Raw genomic sequence first — 24,645 nt, 5'->3', positions numbered from 1 at the left:
AGTAATCGAAGCTATGTACAATCTGGATAATGGTAAGTCAGAACAAGATTGCAGACGAGCATGTCACCAGGCACTGGGATATAGCATCGAAGATGGGCGCCTTTGGCACATCGCAGATGGGAAATCCATCAGGGCGTGACCGCAGCTAGAATGCATATCACAGACAGAGGCAATAGAGATGGCTAGACAAGAACATGCCAACAACAGTCATTGGGGTTGCGACCTCACCAAACTCAAGTTAATGGACCGCATATACAGTCCAAAACTCGACCGGTCGATCACGAACGCAATCCTAGCATGCCCGCAATGCAAGAACTTCGGATCAATGCAACTCCATGCGTTAATGTACCCTATCACCCAGCGTCATCCATTCGAATTGCTTGTAGCCGACTACCTCTGGTGCATTGAAGCTGTAAATGTAAGACCTCGATTGTGTCTGTCTGCAGACCTTCAAGTCTGGCTAGGCAGGCATTCTGCGCTTTCTCTACTTCTCTCTTCTTCCTCACCACTTCCGCCTTCTCTCTCAACTTATTCATGTCTATAGCCTTGATCTCGTCCAAAAACTTTGTCCAATCTGTGAGTCCCAGGGTGGTAAGCTCTTTGATTACCATTGGCATATTCTCCCTGACTTGGTAGACTAGGCCCGCTGTTTCACTTGCCCCTGCTTCATTGACAAGTTGTTGTATCTGAGCATGGAACTGTAGGTGAGCCCAGGTTGGGACTCCTGCTACTATGACTTGTGTTCCTAGCTCTTCTTTGTCAATGTGCAGCACTAGTATCTCTCATTGATAATCAAGGCCTGTCTTCTCCATGATAGTGATTGCCAGCCATCTACTGGTGAATGCGCTCTGGACATCTACCCATGTTGTCTTCTTCGAACTGTCTAACTTGGTCCACCATAAGTCCGCAACCGATCCTGCTGAAAGGAGTGTACTGAACACTATGACTTTCACGACTTCTGTCTTTAAGTTGCTAAGAATTATATAACGGTCCACTTCTTTTAAGAAGTTCTGTGCATTCTCATCCGGTTTGCCATGAAACCATCCCAACGTGGAGTTGCTGGACATCTTATGTGGTGCTGTGGATTGCGAGCTTGGGGGCGCTATTAAAGGTAGTGGAATCCTTATCGTTAACGGTTTTACTGGCGTTAATATGGTGGGAATTGAGGCTGGTAGTGGAGTTTTACGGCTGGATCTCTGAATCTGTTCTATTGGTTTAAGTGGGGGCAAAGGAATCTCTTCCATGGGCTAAATGATGGTGTCTGGATTAGGAGTGCCTGGTAAGGAATCTAAATTGTTGTCCTTCTCCTGGTTGTCTTCGAGGTCAGCTTTGTATTCTCTGGTATCTGAAGTAGTGTCTGGTAAGGTGCGATATACAACTTCTGGTATGTCTAGGGGAGATGAATCAGCTGATGTTGCAAGTGATGAAGCGGTAGTGGAAGAGTTTAGGCTTTTGTCTGATGCGAGGAATTGACCGTCTGGTCCTCGTTTGGGTGGTGCTTTCTTGGGGGCCATTGAGAGGCTTTTCTACATTTTTTCTTGAAGCCGTGCGTTCTACACGTGTACGTTGAGGTGCGTTCATTGACGTTTTTGAGGCTGTGGTGTCGTGTTCTTGTCCAATCGGCCTCTACTTTTAATATCGGCAGAAGCTTGATGCGAAACCCAAATCCCACTCTCTCACCAAGATGGACTGGCGCGGCTGGCAATGTGCCTTCACAGAGTGACCTCATGGAATGACACAGGATACAGGCAGAAAGATATATCTATATGGCTAATAATCCTAAAAGTCCGATACATCTTTAAGTCTAGTTATCCACTGTGGAATATATCCATTCTGTATGGTTATCGATCAGCCAGCCTACCAAACTTCTCAGACGGCTCTCGGAAGGGTGGCCGTCCAGCCCCGGTGAATATATTATTTTAGTATTTGTGATCTCGCAATCTTGTTTTGTTGTCAGCAATCTCGCGATCTCTCCAGGTACTGTATCACTATGTAGTTCTGAGATCAAGAATCACATCAATTCACCTTTCACAATCACGGTACAGAAATGCTATTATTCATCAGGTCCCTCGATATATTCACAAGGAGGCGCATCCAAAGAGACTCCTTCGACATCATCAGCACTCGGATCGTCATCCAAGTTCGAGGCCACGAGTTGCGGGACTCTCTTCCAATGTTCCGCAAAAGCTGCCACTAAACCTCGTCGGATGTGAGCCTGACGGTGAGCATATGCAATCATACCCTCCTTTTCCTTGGGCTGTTCGACAGCTGGTAGGGTTGCGCACGACTCCCAGGAGTCTCCCTCCCAATTGAGAAAGGCTAGAACACGTCGCATTTCTTCTAATAAGAGCTGGACTTCCTCCAACCACCTATTACGACGCGCTCGGGCTTTACACCATTCGACGTGAAGCGCTAATGTAGTTCAAACTTCAGCATCAACAAAAGAGCGAGATAAAACAACTTACAGTCTTGGAGTCCTTCGCTGTCGTCAGAAGAAATTCCGTGAGTTAACCAAATCCACGACATAATCACTGTGCCTTGAGTTTGCTGTCCAAGGTCCCCGATTGGTCTGAGGTGCGTCTTTTTCAGGGGCTGCAATTTGTGCTCCCATCCTATCCGTTCAAGGTGAGGAGCTAAGGAGAGAAGTGCCTCATGAGCACTTGCATACTTAGCATGGCTCAGCATAAGACGTTCCTCAACTGCATCCATAGTTTTGCGTGCGCAAGTATTGGGCCCTTGTCCGCGTAGATGCTGAACCTTGAACTGATACAGCTGACGGCGCAGTTGAATATGCGAACGACACTCGTTCAGAGCATCAGTAGCTTGGGCGAAACACAGGGACCATTCTGTTTCCAGGAGTGTCTTGTTGCATGGCACAACGTTACAGATCTCGGAAGGCAGAAGCAACTGAAAGTCTTCTGCCTTTCCAGAGGTGGGATCTGGGACTGGACAGCCACTGTCATTGCTGTTGCTGCCGGTTGGGAGGATTGAAGAGATTTGGAGGTTTGGAACCACTGGCATATAGAGTTTTTGAATGTCGGTCCATGCATCTAGGCGGTGTTGCAGTGCGTTCCTTCGAGTTAATACCTTGGTCCTCTGGATATCAGTTGCGTGCTGACCAAGTGCGGAGGAATCGACACGCAAACAGCATCTAAGATAATTCAGCAGCGTTCTACAAAGAGATTTGAAAAATGTCTTACTGGGCATCTTCGAGGTCAATACCAGTGCTAATGAGAACACTGCAGGTAACTTCGGCGTGGAGTGATATTGCTGACCTGTCTTCCAACTCGTTTGCATCCCGCTGTGCTAACTCTAGCCGCACAGTTGCCTGGGTCATTGCTGTATATTTGTGAGCAATAGCTCAGCATAATGAAGAACAACTCACCGCCAACTCTTCTCTGGAATGGATTAGGTTGTGAGCAGTCCATCTCCCAAGCTTCAATCTCTGTCCTCCATGCAGCGAGGGAAGCAGCTCCTACTTCAGAGTCATTGATAGAGCTCTCGAGTTCCCAGAGAGCAAGACGGTGCTCCTTCTGAGCGATGACGGCTTCCGTCATTTTTCGTAACATAGTTTTACCTTTTAAAGATGAGACTGGTCAGTACAATAACATCAACATACTACACCAACACTCACCGAGAGCTGTAATCTTCTTCCAGTTCCAATTGGAGAATTGGTCATTGAGTGTGTCGCGTCGGGCTCCAGGACCCATTTCCTTTGTACTGCTGGCCACACGATTGATGTTTGCCCATCCACGCTCAGGTGCTTCTCCGTCAGTCCGTCCTACCCCTGGAGTCCAATTGAATGAAAATTGAGTCTGGCAGGATTCGATATGTGCAGCGATATAAAACTTCGGCACAAAAAAATTAACGGTCTTGCCCTCTCGATTGAACTGAAGATGAGGTGGTAGTGTGGGCAAGTGATCCCACAACTTTTTGTGCCACTGGCACGCAATATCGTATGAAAAGTTGATTGTCGACAGGGTAGAGAATCTGGCGAGAGCAGAGAAAATGAGATAGTCCATATTTAGATATCTACAATGATGTGAGTTAAACAGACAGTGTGTGCCCAATGATTCGACTTACTTTTCACCCTTCTGTAAGTCACCGACGCCATTAGCTAACTTCATATCATGGCATGCACAATCCACGGTGCCCACTCCAGTTGCAGCAAGTCCCCTTGATGACTTCGTATCAGCCATGTTAACTGCATTATGGCTGACACAGTTGCTTTTCTGTCAGACGTAGAATAGTTGTCAGACTCGAGGAAGAATATCAGATATCTAAGAGCGTACCTCTTGAAGGGTCTCACCATTGGTGCTCAGGTACCGCTTATATTCACTCTCATTGACGAAATAGCCCCATCCTTGGCTAAGGCCAGGATCTCGTTGATCAGTCGACACCATCCAGCGCTTGAGTTGAAAGTTGGCATCTATAGCAAGAAAGAGTGCGTACTTCCATCTAGCTATTCGTCAGTCAATTCATTGTGTTGTGATAAGGGAACTTGCGCACTGCTGACTCGAAGGTGAAGTTTCCCAGTTAGTAGGAAGGTTTTTTCCTGGATGTGGGCATGTAGGGCAGAGAACAGCCAGATCTCCATCTTGAGTGGAACTTATTCCTGTGGGATGGTGGCCATGACCTGAATGTTTGAGTGCTTTGATGTTTCTCCACTTGCAGACTATCCTTAGAAACACCGAATAGCGGTCCTGATCTTTTGCGTGAGCATATCTGAATACATGACATTAGAGAATAAACCTATGTGAATCGGTGTGATTCCTGTGTTGTCAGTCCGCCATGCCAAGCTATGATAAAACTCAAATGCAGACACTTTAGACTCGAAGGAGAGTATGTGAAAGAACTCCAAGACAGCAAATGTTGCTGCCGTTCTTGGGTCAGTCACCGTAGAAGGGAATAAGCGCACACAGAGTAGTTGTTTGAAGTGCGAAACTTCATGCTCGCATCCGCAAAAATCAAGTCCCGTTGGATGCACACCATGGACATCGATAATCACGAAATCATCGCCAAATGCAGGTGTGGGTCTGCAACAAGTGGTACCAGGAGGGTGTCCAAGTTGAATGCGCAGGCCCATAGATTTCAATGAAACAGGGTGGAAAAATCCACCCTTCCATTCCTATTTCTCGTTGTTAATGTTAGAATTGGAGAATAAAAGGAACACACACCTTAATTCTATGGAACGGGGAGTTATGGTGCAATCTAATGGTGCATGATCGACATGCAAGCTCGACAGAGAAACAATCCTGACACCGAAACATGGCATCCTCCACACCACACACACATGGGGTGTCTGAATTCTGGCCTCTTCCTTCAAGTCGTAGAAATTCATTCATGTACGTTTGACGTTCTGGCAGCCAAAGGGAGATGGGATCGTCCTAGTACATACTAAGATCAACTGCAGCATCATCTTCGTAATACTGGAGACTTACTCCTGCAGTTCTCCTGTGTCTCTTTTCAGCCATTGGTATCTCAGGCACTCCAAGGACATCGTCCACCTTGGATGCAGGGTCAAAGTACTCCATCTCATTCCAAGGATCGTCTTCGGTGGGCATGGTAGGGTCAGAATCAGTGGGCACAGTGTGTAAAGGTATATTTTCATCCTCCTTCTCAGGTGAGCTAGTAGGAATGTAAGATGTCCGAAGTCCAACTTGACCACTAGGCTGCAAGCTGAATATGTGATGCCTGTCGACATGATTCGAGGGCTGATTGGGGTCTAGCGGTGTATGCCTGACAAGTTTGGGATGTTTAGAGGGACGCCCAGTGCGTCCAGACTGTGACATGGCTAACGCTGCCTGTCTAGGTGTCAACAAATTAAATTTCACTACTACATAAATTGGTGATACATCCAGTGGCGCATAAGCCAACATACATACCATATGCGCTGCGGGAGAATCCTAGAAGGTTGTTAAGAACCATGAGCGATATATCACAATGGATAATTGAAACTGACTTAGATACCGAAGCAACAAAACGACACTGTCTAGTACAATATTTCATCTACAAACATATGCCATCATCGCCGCATCAACGCTGTCTGTGCTATTGTGAGTGTTATTGTTACGATGAATAAATTATGCAACAAACCTCACCAGCTTCTTGACCTTAAAAAAGTCGTTCAATGTGGACGATACCAGGCGCATCTCTCTGCCAATAGTGTTTGCATAAATAAACGATTTGATCTGCTGTGTCATCATCGAATCAATATATGTTATAACTACATAGGAAATAAATAACGTACTCATTGATGACGTTGAATCGCAAATTTGAGCAACACCTGTTGTAAGTCGGACAGATCCTGCTCCTGCGGTGCCCCAGAGTAGTGTACTGCACGTTCGGGCCAAGCTGTGAACCACTGGGTGAAAATGTTCTCCCAAAACATATCCTGCTCTTCCACAGACCCAGAGCGAACAAGTTTAAACCCAGGTGAAAACTGTTTGAGCATGTTGCACTGCTCGCACGTCAGCATTTGAGTGTCAGACATGGACGTACTAGCGCGAATAAGCAGGAAGATAACTCGGCTGTGGGCTAGTTTCACTAAAAGCTCGGAGAAAGTGAGCATAGTCCGTACCTTCGTGTATAGCATGGTTCTTAAAAAGATCGCCCCGACCCATAGCAACAAATGTTGAGCCACAAGGTGGACCTAAACAAAACGAATCTTGCAGGAAGCACCACAAAAAAGCTACCGAACGAATGGTTTTCAGCCCAGACAAAAAATGTTAAGAGTATGTACACTACTCACATATGAGTATCGACGTTGTTGACATAGATGTTACTAGTACAAGTCAGCAGTGGGAGGGTAACTCGAGGCGTGGAGAGCATTGTCCGTACCTTCATATGCAGTATTGTTCTGAAGAAGATTAGCCCAGCCCATAGCAACAAATATCGAGCCACAAGGCAAACCTGAATGGTAGGTACCATCGAAGCGGAAGTGCTACCAGCCTTGGAAGCCAAATGTCGAAGCATCCGGGCTGGAAGGTAGTAGTACTTCAACCTATAGTGCCTAAGTGAGTAGTCAGTCCATACCAGCAGTTGATAGTTCATATGATACTCACCAGTATTTGCCTGAGTACAAGTGTTGAACGTTCGAACATTGACTCGGGTGATCTGTGAGAGTCCGAAACGTGACGTGCTCATGTGACTGGGAAGAATTAAATTAAGTCTAACAGTCATGGCATTGAACATGTAGCGTCATTTGATACAGTCCTACCATGCTATAAAGTAGTACTACATGTCCCCTACATTGGTCGTCTAACTCACTTAACAAATCAATTGAATTTAGGATGATGTATACCATCTCACGACAACGATTCACGAATAACATAAGGTTCGTTCACTCCAAATGCGACTTAGAATTTGAACATTGGACATTGAATTGTGGTCCCACATCAATACTCATTTCCAGGTCGAATCTAATAAGGTCGGACCAAAACTCACTTAACAAATCGATTGAATTCAGGATGATGTATGTACCCCATCTTATGACAACGATTCATGATACTAAGGTTAGTTCACTCCAAATGCGACTTAAAATTTAAACATTGGTTATTGAATTGCGGGACCGCATTAATACTCCTTTCCAGTCGAATCTGTTAAGGTCGGACCAACAACACCCAACTACACTACAGTGATGAGTTAGCGGTCACTCATTCACCTCTGACAATGAGAAAAGTGCCAATTATCATTGATGTCATGCACCGCACTCACATCTGATATCTACAGCATCATGCAGATGGTAGTACGAACCAGCAGGGCCCATAAACCATGATCCTTGCACGGAGGCTCGTGATTGATACGGTCCGACGAATCGAAGCTTCCCGAACTCTCTTTGGTTTCATCTTCTTTTTTTCCTCTCTATCGTCTCACCATCTCTCTCATATTTACCCTATGGCCCCCCCAACAAAATATAAAACTGCGGCTGCTAAGCTCAAGGCGATGAGAGCCAAGCGCACACGGTACTACACCAGGTGTGCGACATTTAGTTCAGTTAATCCCCAATACTGATAAAAGATGCAGGTGCCGTGAGATGATCCTTGTGAAGAGGAGGGAAAGATACCATGCTAACAAAAACCGTGATAGCAGCAATGACGAGTGCACGGATGACCATTCGGATGATCACCACGAATCACTGTGAGTTCTAAATATTAATGCCTTAGACATGTATATAATATTGTTCTTAGAGAGACGTTGGCTGATTGCATTGCCGTGGTCAAATACGCTAAGGACGACTTCATGCAACATGTTCGATCACCACGAACCTTCACCTTGGGCGTCTTCGCCGAATACACCAAATCTATTCCAGACACTCCTGGAGGCCACGGGGATCAAGAAATCCTCAAACGTGCCATGTCGAGTATCGAGGACTTCCTCGAGAGAGCTACTCGAGGGCAAGATGGCATCCTTCAACTATGCGGGGTTTGTGATGAGTGGCGTGCTGCGGACCAAGTTTGCTGGAGCATGAGGGATACCATTGCCATGGTGGAAGACATTTACTGTCACACGCTAAGTGACGGAGATGCTGAGTTGGCCGTCGTGCATTTGCTCAATGGATTCTTGTACCAGAACTACGAGTTTTGAATAGGCTAATATTTTGCATCTTGGCCCATATGTATATAACTCGTATGTATGACTCGTAGCTATCATTATCATCGAGAAGCCTGCGCACCAAACGTTCAAAGTTCAGACAATACCACCAAACATTCAAAGTTCAGACAATACCGTGTTCAAACGTTCAAATCCGAGTCGATTGGTCAATAGGAACGAGTATATTAGCAACAAGACTCGAGCATTAGGTATAGTAATGTACAGGATGACTCTAAACATATGCCGCAGAGGTACTATCGGCCCTTGAGGATGTATTCTCCTGTGTGATGTCACACTCTAGGCCTTCTGTGCAAGATAATGAGCAGAACAGATGTAAAAACACAAAAAGAGACTTACTTCGCTTGCTGGCCCACACGAGCGGATGAATCAGTGTTATGGCTGCATTTTGAAGCCAGATTCAACACTGCGTTCTCCTTGCAATTGTTGCCGATTGAGTTGGTGATGCTGTTGCGTGTAGATGGGATGTGTGCGCGCCTTGTTCTACGGAGTCCACTGTTGTCGTCTCCCTTGGCTGTTTGAACCTCGGCTGTTTGAACCTCATTCGCTTGAGCCTCATTCACAACATTTGCTGAAGCAGAAGTGTGGGACGAGGTGGTAGGAGGAGACGAGTCCTCTGTATGGTCTTCTGCCATCGAAGATGGAGGGAGTGCGTCTGGCCTGTTGCTGTTGGGCTCCTCATTTCCAGGAAGGTGTGCGGTGGGATGCGCAAATCCACTAGGAAGTGAATCAGCTGGGGGAATACCATCAGATGGCTCGGGTGTGTCAACATAAGCACCATGGACAGAACGGGGGAAAACTGGCAGAAGGGGACAGTAGGGTGTTTCAACCACAGCCGGAACCGGAACGGAAGGTGTCTCAGCCGAAGGTGGAACATGTGACATCAAGTAGTCAACAGTTGACATAGGCAGATTCTGGGCCAATGTCTCTAGGAAGTCGTCAAGCCCATCGTCGGCCAGCTGCCAGTTTGGTTGATTGTTGCCAGAGATGATATTGTCAGAACTGAAAGGCAGCGTTGACAGTGTGGGAGCATTTGACGAAGAAGGAAACTCGGATATATCCAGCAATCCCAACGTGCCTGACAAAGATTTATCCCACTTGGACAGCTCATCCATCACAGGATATGACGATTGATTCTCATCACACACGCTGTCTCCCCATGATGATCTGGAGCTGCTTGCTCCCCCCATCTTCTGATCTTTCAGTATTGCGGCCTCCGCTGTTATCAAAATGGTAAGCCTTTTTGTACAAGGTGTCACGGATGGTCAAAGATGACACTTATGGTACACACAATACAGATAATCTCGAAATGGTCCCACTATCTCGCTCTCAAATTTAGGGTAAGCCTGACTAAAATTATTGCCCAGCTTCGTCATTCCAACATGGAAGCTGTCCAGCTGAGTGTCATTTCGACTCTCAAGTTTTGAGTCTCTGATGTAGAACATACCTCCAGACATCAATCATTCCACCTAACTCGGCAGATGGACCTCCAACGAGAAGGCTGAAGGATAGACCAGTGGCATCAGCGAGGCCTTTGAGGAATTGATTCGCAATGGTGGCCAGTTTGGTAAGATTCCTTTGTGCATGTCAGGTGATACTATTACACAGTGAACTTGAGCAGGACACACCGTTGCTGATCTTCATCACTCCAAGGCTCGGCTTTTTCCTTACCGCGCTCTTCCTTCTGTGCATGGATGTACTCCCTCACTTTAGCCTTGATCTCCTCGGACTCCCCTGCATACAGAGTAGCGGTCTCTTTTTTCAATAGTGCTACTCGCTGACCATTGGTGAGTGATTGTGTTGCTTGTGCAACCTTGAGCGTCTCTTGGATGGATTTCTGAACACGATCAGCATAGTACAACTTGGAATAAGCTTCGTGTTCCTGAAGCATTCGTGTAGGTTTTTCACATTCAGTTATCTTCCGCACAACAGCGTCAAAGACGTCGTTAGCATTGGCTTTCGCTTGTTGCCCCGCCTTTGTCCCGCTAAAATTATTTTTGAATCGCATATGTAATTTCTATCAAACATTTTCAGTGTTGTCAGTTTGAAAATTTCAATGAAGCTTACGGCTTTTCGTGTGTGAATTGCACTATCCTATTCTCCCAGTGTTAACGGCCCCAATTCAGTGATATTATTTGGGCGAGGCTCCGGAAACGCCTCGAACCATTTTTCATAAAGGTCCGCAAAGAAGTTTTGGTGGTTTCTACTCTTGTCACTCTGCTGTTCGGCGAACTTTTGGTACCACGGTTCAAGCCACGCCTCCTGCTCAGATGTTGTCCATTTACGAGGAGCCATCTATTTTCATAGTGTTGACATTAAGTCATTTCAGCGGATGAGATCAATTAGATATGTACTCTTAACGTTATTTGACGCGTTGATCGACAAGGCTGGGCATTTAAGCTGCAGTAAGCGAAATGAATATTGAAATGTAGCGTAAAAATCGAGACCAATATCCCACGCACGGACACTGTATCATACTCGGTGAGTATACAGCTACATGATACTTTATTACACAGCCCAAAGCTTCATGTCACAATTGACAAATAGTAGTAGTGATAGTAGTAGTATTAATCTCGTTTAATTTAGCTGCAAGGATCTCTTAAATGCACGCCAGATGAACTAACATATCGATACATTGATGCAGGAGCTCATCTTGAGTTGGGACAGCCCGGACTATGCTAAGATCCCTTGGATGCTCCGAGTAGGAAATACGGAGCCGTGTCATCGTGGCTGGAGCTCGGTGATCACAGGTGCCAAAGATGTGTCTGTTCCAGACGCCGGGCTGAAAGACCTACTTGATCGTGGCGAGCTCAAAGAAGTCAGCTTCAACTGAAAGAAAAATGAGTGTCTGAAAGAGTACTTCGAGTTGTACCGCCCCGAGTATAAACGATTATGAGAACTAGTAAGACTAAATCAGAGAGTCAATCAAAATGAAATTAAAACTCACGGATTCAAACAATGAACCAACACGAGCGGGTCAATCCATAGGCACTCGTACTTAAGAGTACTTCGAGTTGTACCGCCCCAAGTATTAACGATTATGAGAACTAGTAAGACTAAATCAGAGAGTCAATCAAAATGAAATTAAAACTCACGGATTCAGACAATGAACCAACACGAGCAGCGGGTCAATCCATAGGCACTCATACTTAAGAGTACTTCGAGTTGTACTGCCCCAAGTGTTAACAATTATGAGAACTAGTAAGACTAAATCAGGGAGTCAATCGTAATGAAAGTTAGACTCACGGATTCAGACAATGGACCAACATGAGTGGGTCAATCCATAGGCACTCGTACTTTGACATCCAAACTTGCTGGGTACACAACATGGCTCCGTAAGCGTCTGGGAGAACATTCTGGTGGGCGCCGAAGAGCAGGAGGTTGGAGGTTACCAGGTGCGTTTGAAGGCCTTGGTAGTCACGCAATTTGTTCTCACGGTTGAAGAACACATTTTCGAACACAAAGTCAAAGTGCTGTGCAGTGTGTCAGCCATATTACTTCTTGACAGGTACAAGAAGTGATCCTATCGTCAGATCCTATCGCCACCTGCTGATCGATCATCCCGGATCAAGGAGAATGAGGAAGGCAGGGGCAATGGCAAGGTGCAAACGGAGGTGAACTGCCAAATATCCATATGGAGCATTCAACCCCCCGTAGAACGGTGATTTGTAAGCATGGGAAGCCGCCAGCGTGATTCTAATGAGTGATATATCCTGGATACATCCTGTTGGATGATGAATAACGAAAGAAGAGTATGTATCGGACTTTTAGGATTATACATCAGCAAAAGACCTTGAAATTTCGCTTGTCAGAAAGAAGTTTGATGCTTACGGTGAGCTTACGGCGCTGGTGATGGAGCAACGCGATTGGTGGAACAAACTTATCCGTAGTAAAATGTAAATCGAATATTGCGGTAGCGTTAAGTGGGTAAAATGGGTTGGAAATAACGATATTATATTGAGATTACTATTTGGAACCCTAGACTAGGGCCATTTATAGGCAGCAGTGATGGCCGTTGTAAAACTTTGTAACAATTGTGCATGTATTTGAGATCATTGTCTGTGTTGTGACTACTACTACTAGTATGAGGTACTGATACTGCGTCTATGCGAACTCCGTGCTGAATGTATGATAGCTCTCCTTATCTGCGAAACTGTTAAGAAAAAACCGGTCATAGCTCTCCAAACAAGTGGCCGAAGAAATCTTTGCGTCTACCTTGTTACCATATTCTGGTATCAATTCGACAGCATGTGTTACATCCGTCAATGATATCACGCCACCACACCTACAACGTCTGCCATGTTGGTCCATCGTGTATGTGCGCTCTACTGTCCACATTGCAAGTTCAGGACGGTCACTGGGATTAGCGACGAAGTGAAAGAATTGGACGTAGAGGAGTGGACCGGAGAGGAACGTTGGCAACACCAAGTCAGAAGTCCCTGGAATCTTCGGCTGAAAAATAAGTCGGACTTGTGCAACACGACTGGCTGAAAAACATCTTGAATTAGATCTGAAACACGACTGCAAGAATAAACTTACTACTTTGGCCATCATCATCCATGACATTGATTAGGACAGCGTCACAGTTTCCAAGGGGGAATGCATCACTCGGTGGGTACGCTTGTATCACTCTGCTTGGCATGATGACTCGTGGCTGGAAAGCAGAGTGAAGCTGTAGTCGAAATTTGTTCCACGCGCAAAAGCGTCCGTATTTGTGGTCCCAGCGGGTATGCTCGCCAGTGAGGAGGGATAGCTGATTGATAAACTGAGAGAGCGCGCGATTGAAATTAACAAGTGAATATTTGGTTTCAATAGCAATGGGTGTCAGAGCCTTGAAATCTGGTGTCGAAGTCAGATGGAAGGCAGTGTGAGCATCTCCAGAAAGAATGCCCTTAAGAAAATGATTCCGAACTGGCCGAGGTCCATGAACGGAATGTGCTTCATCAGGGAGAACACGAGAAACCCAGGAAAGTGCTGGATTAACGGTTGTCACTTCCTCATCTTCCATACATATGGCATTGACGAGTGACGCGCCACGAGAATAGAATAACGCATACAAGTTGAATAATTCCATTGACTCTTGGCGGTTGAGGATCCGTACGCACTGCTCTGTAAAATCAGTGGATCGCCGGTTTGTGCGCCCAAAGAGATGCTTGCAGTGTGTAATGAGTAAGCGCTCTGTCATATCAGCCGAAAACTGCATCAAAGTGCCCAGTCTCTCGACTGTGCCTCCAAAGCTTTGCAATAGCTCGAGTTTCGGGATAAAGAAATCTTCTTTAACACCTTTCTTTCCCCTCCTTGCCTCAGCATCGACAATAGCATCCTTGAACACGTGAAAATCTGAAAGTGCTTGCGCCATCGACTGTAGGGAATCAGGAGAATGAACTGGATTCTGCGAAAGATAGATGAACTCCACAAGGGCGCGAATGGCACGAATGAATCTGGGTGGAGCAACACCTGCAATTGAAGCGACAATGGTGCGTTGGATATCTCGGTGCTCCCGTCCTGTCATTTGGTTGACATGGGTGACACCTTTGGTGAAGTGACGTGTTCCCACCCGCTTATGCTGAACCATGAAGCGAGCATCGAGCTCAGGTTTCCCTACTGTCTCCTTGATCCAATTGAGCGGATGATCTGCAAAAAACTTGATGCAGGTATGTAAAACTTCACCAGTGAGAAAGACAGACGGGCATGCGAACATCCAATCGCGCCAATACGGCATGTGAACTCCTGACAGATGGACTGCTTTTGCTGCCTTCTGGAATTTATCGAGATCCCAAGGATCAGCCTCCTGGGAGATCTCATAGATGAGTCGCAGCGTGTGTTGCCCAGTACGAGGAGGGTAGAGGACTCCATCACCAAAATTTGCCTGTGTCGCCATAGTTATGGGAGATGCGTTTTTACTGACAGTAGCGATCATGGTAGCCTCTGGGAGGTCACATACGTGAGCGATGAGAGGTGTAAAGACGTAACGAATGTATCGGGAAGGATCGGGCATAAAACAACCATTTTTTGCTGCAATCTTGAGATTGGCGCAGACAAGATCGACACATTTATGCCACAGCCGTGCTTGCAGAATGCTCTGATAATCAGGATGCACACGAAACTTGGCGATGGGCATGTAAGCAATACACCGCCAAGCTCGTAGTGTAGCCTTGGAGCGAACTTCTGAATCGAGGTTGCCAATCGTAATGAAGAGTGGGTGCATCTCAAGCCCTCCAGTAGTGCGTGTCACAGGTGTTTTATCTGATCCCAGGATGATCGGTACTTGTGTAGCACCTACTGGGAGATGGTCCTAGGAACATGGCATCAATCTTTGAATAGTAGACTGACGGATAAAACTGACCTGAATTTTCCATGCCATATTGGCGCTCATATAATCCCCATATTCACGCTGACCCCCAATGTCGACAACATGTGGCTGAAAAGTAATGTGATTGGCGAAAACGGGATCGCCAAAGAGCTGTTTGACAACTTCGAGAGCATCACGCCAGATGAGTTGCAAAGGATAGGTTGTCTTGTAGCCTGTAAACTCCATGGTCGAGACTTTCCAAGGCACAAAAGAGGGGAGTGCGTCAATCCAGTCGAGAAGTTGATCTTTTGAGGTGAAAGATGGTCTTGGGTGGGTGTGAAACTGTAAACATAGAGTTAGACCTGTCAAATAGGGCTCCAAGTCTCCTACCCATTTCAGCTTCAAAAATTTGTCGATCTGAGTCTGAGTCAGGTTTTCAACTAGAAACCTCGCCAATTCCCACTCCCCTTCATCATGAAAAGGGTAATATGTATTCATTTTCCTCCGATAATCATATTGATCCTCTTGCAACCTGTCGAATAAGTTTTTGCCGACACCAAAGACATACCCAGATCGAGGATGATGATGTCCAGTAGTGGAGGATGTCGATGAATGAGAACCTCGCAATGCAGGTGGAATTGGAAATTGATGTGGATGTGATTCATGTGGCCAACAGGTAGACGGAGAATCAAGATGCAGAATGACTGCCTCGATGGAAAGGAACTCCTCACTGCAGTTGGGACACAGCCTGGTATATGTTAGTCTATGTAATAATAAAGTGATAAAAAGATACTTGCATCAGATAGTTAACCGGACTGCCAAGTCTTGACTAGGCCTTTCCTTGTGAGCTTTGCTGACGCTTGCTGGCAGTAACGTCTTTGAGACTCCGCAGACTGTGCATTCACAGGGTATTGTACTGATAACAGCTTATACTATTAGCAGGTTTCTTCTATATATCAGTAGGTTTCTTCCATCGTCAAGTTCAAAGTGCTTACAGATGTCTTCTCCATCTCGTTCTCAGCCCAGTAGTCCCCCCCGAGTCTCATCTCCTCCTCCCCCTAGCAGTTCGCCTGGCCCACCAAGTCCGTTAAACAGCCCCACATCTTCTCCTCTATCCAGTGGACGCGCCACCACTCCTGAAACATCTCTTTTTTATTCTAGCTCCAAGTCAGGGAGCTCTCCCAACACTATGAATTCTGACTTGTGCACTTCCCCACTAAGCACAAGGCCAGAAAAGACACTTGGGATTTCGGCTAAGGAGACGGATAGCATATTTTTTGATCCGTCTAAATCTCCGAACCCTCGATGTGCTGCACGATGGCAGTTCATACACAACAGAATGATGAGGAAGCAGCATCCATATCCCGTATATCCAGCTCCAATAGAGGTTCATTATGCAGCTCGTGTCATGGGGCAAGAGCGCAAGCCATATGTATCATTGGAAACATTTCTTCAGGTACAATATATTTTTTCTACTGGATTACAGGGACTGATTTTTATATTGACAAAGCATATCGGATACTTGGAAAATGGCCTTGCACAACTGCGTTCTTCAACCTTGTACAAAGGCTATAAAGCCAAGCTTGCTGCTCGCGAGACGGCACGCCAACGCCTTGTGGTGACTGCGTGGGAAATTGAAGAATCAGAGCGCTTCACTGCATTCCTTGATGCCCTGCATAGCGAGAATGAAGAACGACTTGGATTTGCAGACGAGGAGTTGCAGAACTTTAGGAGGATTTTTTCTGAGCGTGACCGCACAGAAGTTGACGATGATAGAGATTACCTTCAAGCCATCTATGAAGATGAATGCGAAATCCTTCGTGTTACCTCAGCCCAAGCTGAACAGATCTCAAAGATCTTAGGTTCACGAACCAAAGACGCATTCTTACAATCCGGACCTGCGGACTCGCAATCCCGGTTCCCCAGTCTTGAGATTCATGACGATGATGATATTGTTCTAGACGATTCTTCGGACCTGGATTCCAAAGAAGAGTGTCTTGGGGCACCGGTGGGGGCTGGTGAAGCGCCTGATGATGTGACTAGTAGTACCACCATGTGAACTTGATCGGTGGCTATTCAGCTGCATGCCCTTCCAATCGCGGTATGTGAAACAGATTATTGTATTTCAATGTACGACACTGATCAATCGATAAGAGAACATGTAATATTACACGCTGCTCGTGTTACTGTTTAATTATGATGGCGACCCCCCAGATTGTATTGGTTTGTCACTTGCATGCTTTACTTTTACATCGTACCCCTTCATCTTACCCTTCTTCAGCGTCTTCTGATTGACACATCTTGTTTAAGTATGGTTTGTAGTAGAATGCTATGCGGATATTTACCTGTACCCTGCGCCCTTATTGCGCCCTTACTACTGGAGTCCTCCCTGCGTATGCCTGTAAAACGTGCTAAAGGTAAAACAACGATACCAAAACCCACTCGCGGGTCTGGTCTGAATCCCTCACACGTCCCAGCGGACACTCAGATGTGTCTCAGCGACGAACAACCCCATGAACCAATGGCAAACGTTTTCAATCCACACGACGGGTTCAGCTCAAGGTGCGTACTTTTCTGTCTTGACAGCTACTACTGATTTATGCACCTACTAGCACTCGTTACGACAACTACAATTCCTTCAGTGCACATGCTCCCAGTGGTTATGTGCCGTCGTTCCACCCTGCTCACACCTACGACACTCACACGGGTCCGTCAGGCGCTCACGTTGCATCATCAAGTACTCGCCCTCAGGCTGATGCATCTTTAAGCGCTCCCGCTGAGTCATCGAGCGCTCATACTAATCCGTTATCAAGCGCTCACACTCATCCATCATCAAGCGCTCACACTCATCCATCATCGGGCACTGACATGGATTACACATTCCCTAACCCCGATTATAACATGTACAACGATTCAGTACCTAGAACTGACCCTGCCTATCAATCAAACCCCAATAACGACATTCCACCGTATGAGCCGCCGGTGTTCGATTATGAGAGTTATAGATCGTTTGATGGTAAGTCATTTGATCATCGATGAGACATCGTCACTGATCGTTTTCACAGGCTCATACAGTCCCAGGCGTCTCGAGCATCTTTCCGATTTCGACAACATGCAAGCACCTAACCCACACCACATACAAATTCCTCAACTATTCGACCACAATGAAGAGGAACCATTGGAGCCTCGAGATGCTCTTGTCCCCGTCGCAACGGGTGAGATACCGCGCTCACAAGTTATACACGTAAGTTTCAAGTATATTTTGTTTATTTCTCTCAAACTCTATTATAGACAACGGGACCCGCGCGATCGTCCAACAGACGACGACGTACTCGACAATTACCTGGAACACCACAATTTACTCACGAGAGCCCTGTTGTTCCTGCAACAACACAGGCTGATGTCACTGCAACAATGCACGCAACTCCGAGCCATGCAGGAGCCTCGGGCGACAACCATTATTTCCAGGTTACAGGACCCATCCGTGATCAAATCTTCAAACGCTCCAAAGAACTTGTCGTGGGCATCGCCCTCACAAAGGACGCGATGGCCTCGTCTACGGCCGACAAGAAACGTATTATCAAGTCTATCATTCGAAAGGCGACACCCAAGATTCCAGGGCTTAATGGTATGTTAATTTTTTCAATACTTTTCTAACTAACAGACCAACAGGAATACCGCGCTGGGAGAATCAAACCAAGGACCTTGCAACAATCTGGCGAGCGGTAATTGTCATGCGCACGGCGGTTACGACCCTCACTCGAGAAGGCGTCGTAATGGCCTATGGACTTTTCCCTCCGCAGGGCAGTCCAATCTCCCCCGAGACCTTCCACATGGATCATGTGAGACACCTCATTCGAAACAACGTGTTCATGCACGATTACTCATTTAATGTGGTATGGTCTTCATTGCACTTTCAATCACCAATCACATGTTGAGTTGTCAACAGGACGGGACGCTGACAATTCACTCGAAGTTCAAAAATCACTTCATTCTTCACCTTGTCACGCAAATGGTATGGAATATGCGCTTTCAACTCGACGTTTTGCTCATCTCGCCACGCAGACAGCTGCACTTCGCAATGGGACTGGCCGGCGCAATAACAAAACGTGTGCTGGCGGAACAAGCACACCTGATACTCACTGCACCTAAGTCGTCCCCAGACGCAGATGCTTTTACCTTCGAAATGATCTGTTCGGGCATGGATGATCTCACTGATGAGGAGAAAGCTGACTTGGACGGGTGGAAAGACCATATGGTCATTTGTGGGACGTCTCAACAGCGCAGGAATGAGCTCTCCGATTTCGACTTGGACTCAAACTCAGACTCGGATATCGCGTGACATGTATTATTAATCACGATACTCATATTATTAATCACGATACTTGTATTATTAGTAGATCTATTGTATATACATTGAAAATACGGCTCTTTTACCTCGCGAAATGCATTATATCTATTACTTAAGCACATCGGGCTCGAGGCAAATGTTCAATTAAACCAAGACGAGTGTTTACGAACACCACCCTGAGCTACACCAAATAGGCTTGTTCAGAACAAGTTCAGAACTTGTGTCGACCAACTTGAGTTTTTTTAGATGTAGTCCACTTAGGATATATCTATATGACAGTATGGGCTGGGAATGGATGATGTCTGACTACAACAACTGCCTCTCTAGGACCTTTGTGCTGACTAAGCTAAGCTGACCCTTGCTCCCTCGCTTCTGTCGGCCTCTACTGGCCTCTGCTAGCCCTTGCTGGCTCTTATTGGCGATAAGGATGAAAGAGGACAGAAGAGTGCGCCCACACGGTACGAGTCCCGGAGGATTAACCTCCGGGACATACTATGAATTCTCATTTCCTTTCTTGACTCTTATCGACTCGTAGCACCTTCGACATCTTATATCACCCTCGTGTATCAGTCGCTTCTTTCCGTCTCGGACTCGCTTCTCTCCGTCTCGGACTTCTTTACATTCCTGTATTTAATCCCTTCCCCGTTTCCACTCTACCTCAGCGTTGCTTCACCGTCCGCTGAGGTATGATCACATTCTTGTCTCATTTATCATCTTGTTAACGATTAACGCTTGTTCTAGACTTACTCCGTGTGTCTAGGTAGTTAATGAAAGCGTTGCTTCACCGTCCGCTGAGACTTACTCCGTGTGTCTAGCTTCCTATAGGTTATGAGCCCTGAGCTCTGAACAAGCTCAGATCCAGGAAGCCGACCGCTCACGTACGAACTCCAACGCTCACTGCGAAATAAACATATCCACATCCACCATGGGGAAATACGACTTCATTACCGAATTGTCTGGTGCTGATGACTATCCTGCTTGGCGTCGCGCGGTTACTCTCGCCCTCCAAGGAGACGGACTCTGGAACCATTGCAGTTCCGGCACCGACCCCAATAACTATGCAGAATTCGCGTTTGTCATGCCTTCACCAGCTGTCGCTGGTTCTCCCACAGCCGCTGAAAAGCAAAGCGCGATTGAATGGATCAAGGAGGATGCGCAGGCTAAGGGCATCATATGCAGAAAGCTTTCTGCAGTTGTCCAAGGTATGCTCAGCGAGTCTTGGACCGCGAGGGAACAGTGGAACACCTTGGCGACTCATTTTGGACGGCTTGATGTCACGTCTCAATTTGAGCTTCGTGCACAATTGTTCGCTGAAAAACTTAAGGACCCTGACGATGCTCCCCGCTACATCAGCACGTTCGAAAATGCCAGACGACGATTCGCGGAGATGGCCATTGTAGTGACCGAAGACGAGCTAGTATTCCTCCTTCTTCACGGCCTCCCGCACACTCCAGACTGGCTCATCTTCAAACGTATGACAATGAGTTTGTACAGCACTCCCTCACCTGTGGCGTCTACTTCCTCCACCACAGCCTCAGTTGCTGCTACCACTACGAAGATGACTTTCTCCACAGTACTGACGTCCCTCTCTGAAGAGGCTAATCGTCTGCGGGGAGAACATAAGTTAAATGGTCCAGGATCCGAATACGCCAACGTCACATCGTTTAAGTCATTCTCGGACGGAAAGACAAACCCTAAGACAGGTGTTCGAATTCACAAGTATAACCCCAAAGGGGTGAGCTGTGACAATCCTCTATGCACCGGACTTCCACGTTCACTTACGCACGATCGAGAACATTGTTTCCAAACCGGTGGAGGCATGGAAGGTCAAGGAGGTAACAGGAACCGGGACCGAAAGCCAAAGAAGCAGGACGTTGCTGCAGCCGCTGATAGTAATACGGCTCCTCCCTCCAACCCTCCATCATACACTCCCACCGCAAACAGTGCTGTCGCTGACGAGTTACGCAACCTCACATGTGCCCTCATAGAGGATCTCGAATCAGACCATGAATCCCTTCCTCAGTTCGACGACATCGCCTGCATCGCACGTCAGACCCTCTCCACTATACTCGATTCAGGAACTACCTCGAATCTCATTGCTGATCGTAGCTATTTCTGGACTTACACTGAGAGCACTCGCGTAACGGTCAAAACTGCTAATCATGGCAGTTTGGCAACTTCTGGGCGAGGGAATTGCGTAGCAGACTTAACGTTGGGTGGACGAACGTTCAGAATCACCTTCACAGACTGTTTGCATGCGCCCGGCGCCATGATCAATCTACTCTCCGTGGGGCACATGTTGAAGAAGAAGTGGTCTTGTAACTTCGAGCACTCACCAGCGCGTTGTCAGTTGAAGTGTCACGGTGAGGTCTTAGGCGAAGTCCCCATGACTGGGAACTTATTCTTTGTCGACCTGAAATTCATCCGTCCGGACATCACTTCACCGGCACACTTCGAACCCCTGCGAGAAATCTCCGCTTTCGTTCGCCTTCCTTTGTCGCTAGACCTGTGGCATGCCCGTATGGGACACCCGGGCGGGGATGCTGTCAAACGACTCGAACGCATCGCTACTGGTGTCACGTTCACCTCTACTGCCCCCCTCCAACGCTGTGAACCCTGCATCATGGCAAAACACCCACGCAAGCCCTACCCCCCCTCGGAGGAACCTCGCGCTGCACAAATGCTGGATCTTGTTCATGCGGACTTGTGTGGTCCGTTCCCCATAGCCACTCCCCACGGAAAACGTCACTTCATACTCTTTCTCGACGATCACACGAACTTACTGAATATTCAACTTCTGGCCACCAAGGATCAGGCCTTAGATGCATGGCGTTTGATCAAGGCTCGTTGGGAAAATCACTCCGGACGTACGGTCAAGGTTTTTCGTTCAGATAACGGAGGGGAGTTCTTAAGTGTTGGCTTCACTAAAGCACTCGTGGACTCGGGCGTAGAACGCCAACTCTCAGCGCCATATGCGCACCAGCAGAATGGGAAGGCCGAACGGGCCATTCGTACCATCGAGGGACGACTGTTTGCCATGTTGGAGGCAGCAGGTCTTCCAGCGAATCTATGGGGGGAAGCTGCGTTGACAGCGTGCTATTTGTGGAATCGCAGTGCTTCGCGTGCCTTACCATCTGACGTCACACCATTCGAAATGGCAAATGGGCGTAAACCGGATCTTTCTCATATCCGAGTATTCGGCTCACGATGCTTCGCCCGAATTCCCTCCGAGTTGCAGACCAAGCTTGGTCCACACTCCCGTCCTGCCATGTTCGTCGGGTACCCAGAAGGTACCAAGGGCTACCGATTGCGAGATGCTAATGGCACTTTCTTCGTGGCTAGGGATGTTATCTTCGATGAACGTTTGCCTAGCATTCGACCCTCGGCTGATTCTGACTCCGACGAGGACGACTCACAGCCTCGTGTGCTTTCATCCCCACCTTCCCTTCCCCCTTCTGCCGTGCCTCCTCTAATCACTCTCCCTCCGCAGGGCTCAGCCATTGTACCTCGTCGCTCAGGCAGAGCGACAGTCAAGACGCCAGCCGGACAAGCCTTCGCCGAAGGGATCGCAGTTACCAAGGCGCGACTCGCACAACTGCGCGAGTCTCGCGCATCGCGAGCTGCTGAGCCCGCTTCGCTGTCGAGTGAGGGGGTGCCAGCGGAGAAAGGAGAATTGGGTCAGAGAGAAATGGGTCAGAAGGTGGTAGAGGAGAATTTAGCAGATATAGAACCGAACATTGACATCCCCGAAGCCTACGCGAACGTCATGATAGAAGAACACGCGCACATCACCATCCGCAGCGACCGTAAACGGAATCCCAACGATCCTGGCTATGACATGGCCATTCCCCCAGCTACATACGACGAGGCCATGCTACGTACTGATCGAGACGAATGGTTTGCCGCCATGAAGAAAGAACTCGGCATAATGGACGAGATGCGTGTCTACAAGCTCTCTCCCCTTCCAGAAGGACGCAAGGCTATCAGTAATCGATGGGTTCTAGAGTTTAAAGAGGATAATAAGGGAGGATCGGTTTATAAGGCACGTCTTGTCGCACAAGGATTCTCTCAAATACCTGGGGTCGATTTCGGTGCAACGTTTGCACCGGTGCTGAAAACCGCTTCACTACGCCTCATAGCTGCTCTAGCTTGCAAGAACGACTGGGAGCTTCACTCATTCGATGCCACACGTGCCTTTCTCTGGGGGGTACTCAAGGAGGAAATATACATGCGTCAGCCCAAAGGATTTGAAGAGGGAGACTGGAGGGTGATGGTTTGGCGGATGCTTCGGACGATCTACGGATTGAAGCAGTCCGCGATGGAGTGGTACGAACAGGTTCGGGACATCATGGAGGAGTTGGGCTTCTCTCGCTGCGCTGTTGATTACGCAGTATTCCTTTTTGACAGCAGCGCTTCCGGAACTCGCATAGTCTGCATAATCGGCTTCCACGTCGACGACGGGCTGGGTACATCCAACAATCCCGCTTTCCTGACCTGGGTCAAGCAGAAGATTCACCACCGCTTCGGTATCAAGGACATGGGACCAGTCACCAAGTTCATCGGCATTCAGTTCGAACGCAGTCGAAGCAGCCGTGAGCTTTGGCTGCACCAAGGCGAGTACATCACCTACTTGCTCGACGAATACAACCTGCTCGACTGTAATCCCGTCCGCCTCCCACTCGACCCACATCATCCGTTCGGAAAACCTGACGACTCACATGCCATAATCCCCAACCTCCCAACACTTTTCCGCAAGCTCGTTGGGGAGCTACTCTACCTCGCAATCTGCACTCGCCCTGACATATCCTTCGCCGTAAACTCGCTCGCACAACATAACGCGAAACCGTTGCCTGCTCATTACGCCGCCGCAAAGCGACTGCTTCGTTACCTTTCCGGAACCATCAATCTCCGCCTGCACTATGGGGGTGCCAACGTAAACGAGGACCTGCACGCGTTCTGTGACGCTGATTGGGCAGGCTCCCCCATTGATCGTTTGTCGATTTCGGGTTACGTGTGGTTTTACGCCGGCGGGGTCATTGCTCACGTCTCTAAGAAACAATCAACCCATGCTCTCTCCTCCACCGAAGCTGAGTATATGGCGGTAACTCACGTCCTTCAGGAAGGCCTTTGGATCAAATCACTCATCATCGAACTACACATTCATATCCCTTTCCCCATCCACGTATTCATGGACAACACCGGCGCCATTTCCTTGTCGACCGAGGCCCGGAATCATATTCGATCCAAGCACATAGACGTGCGCTATCACTTCATACGTGAGCATATCGAGAAGGGTATGTTCCTGCTTAAGTGGCTCCCCTCCCACAAAAACACCGCGGATATCTTTACGAAGGCATTGCCGCGTCCCCTTTTTGAGAAACACTTACCGGGC

General features: G+C 47.5%; 5 protein-coding genes across 5 annotated transcripts; 2 read left to right on the top strand and 3 right to left on the bottom strand.

Moving 5' to 3' along the window:
* Positions 1-2,053: 2,053 nt before the first annotated feature.
* F5891DRAFT_1131886 (uncharacterized protein) lies at positions 2,054-5,345 on the bottom strand (the record flags this gene model as incomplete). The annotated part of the gene is made up of 10 exons (XM_041364707.1): positions 2,054-2,412; positions 2,466-3,151; positions 3,201-3,339; positions 3,386-3,577; positions 3,635-4,032; positions 4,084-4,232; positions 4,293-4,458; positions 4,510-4,708; positions 4,753-5,128; positions 5,178-5,345. 10 exons carry the CDS (start codon positions 5,343-5,345, stop codon positions 2,054-2,056), a joined length of 2,832 nt encoding a protein of 943 aa, XP_041217364.1.
* A 2,551-nt stretch (positions 5,346-7,896) lies between these two features.
* On the top strand, positions 7,897-8,586 carry F5891DRAFT_1198826 (uncharacterized protein; the record flags this gene model as incomplete). The annotated part of the gene is made up of 3 exons (XM_041368680.1): positions 7,897-7,976; positions 8,026-8,139; positions 8,190-8,586. The coding sequence occupies 3 exons, from the start codon at positions 7,897-7,899 to the stop codon at positions 8,584-8,586; spliced, it is 591 nt and encodes a 196-aa protein (XP_041217363.1).
* A 296-nt stretch (positions 8,587-8,882) lies between these two features.
* On the bottom strand, positions 8,883-10,905 carry F5891DRAFT_987529 (uncharacterized protein; the record flags this gene model as incomplete). The annotated part of the gene is made up of 7 exons (XM_041377918.1): positions 8,883-8,898; positions 8,950-9,829; positions 9,902-9,999; positions 10,058-10,186; positions 10,239-10,595; positions 10,678-10,704; positions 10,775-10,905. 7 exons carry the CDS (start codon positions 10,903-10,905, stop codon positions 8,883-8,885), a joined length of 1,638 nt encoding a protein of 545 aa, XP_041217362.1.
* Positions 10,906-12,714: 1,809 nt separating this feature from the next.
* F5891DRAFT_1131885 (uncharacterized protein) lies at positions 12,715-15,803 on the bottom strand (the record flags this gene model as incomplete). The annotated part of the gene is made up of 8 exons (XM_041364706.1): positions 12,715-13,062; positions 13,130-13,972; positions 13,997-14,254; positions 14,276-14,401; positions 14,519-14,905; positions 14,957-15,244; positions 15,293-15,632; positions 15,733-15,803. 8 exons carry the CDS (start codon positions 15,801-15,803, stop codon positions 12,715-12,717), a joined length of 2,661 nt encoding a protein of 886 aa, XP_041217361.1.
* A 96-nt stretch (positions 15,804-15,899) lies between these two features.
* F5891DRAFT_987527 (uncharacterized protein) lies at positions 15,900-19,244 on the top strand (the record flags this gene model as incomplete). The annotated part of the gene is made up of 10 exons (XM_041377917.1): positions 15,900-16,358; positions 16,413-16,957; positions 16,983-17,003; positions 17,225-17,464; positions 17,515-17,609; positions 17,820-17,918; positions 17,968-18,146; positions 18,194-18,530; positions 18,575-18,744; positions 18,852-19,244. 10 exons carry the CDS (start codon positions 15,900-15,902, stop codon positions 19,242-19,244), a joined length of 2,538 nt encoding a protein of 845 aa, XP_041217360.1.
* Between the last annotated feature and the right edge of the window lie 5,401 nt (positions 19,245-24,645).

This window comes from Suillus fuscotomentosus, assembly GCF_016647785.1.
Source record: "Suillus fuscotomentosus strain FC203 chromosome Unknown F5891scaffold_165, whole genome shotgun sequence".
NCBI classification, from domain to species: Eukaryota; Fungi; Basidiomycota; class Agaricomycetes; order Boletales; family Suillaceae; genus Suillus; species Suillus fuscotomentosus.
Note: the sequence above shows the minus strand (reverse complement) of the source record. Positions and strands in the feature narration are given on the sequence as shown.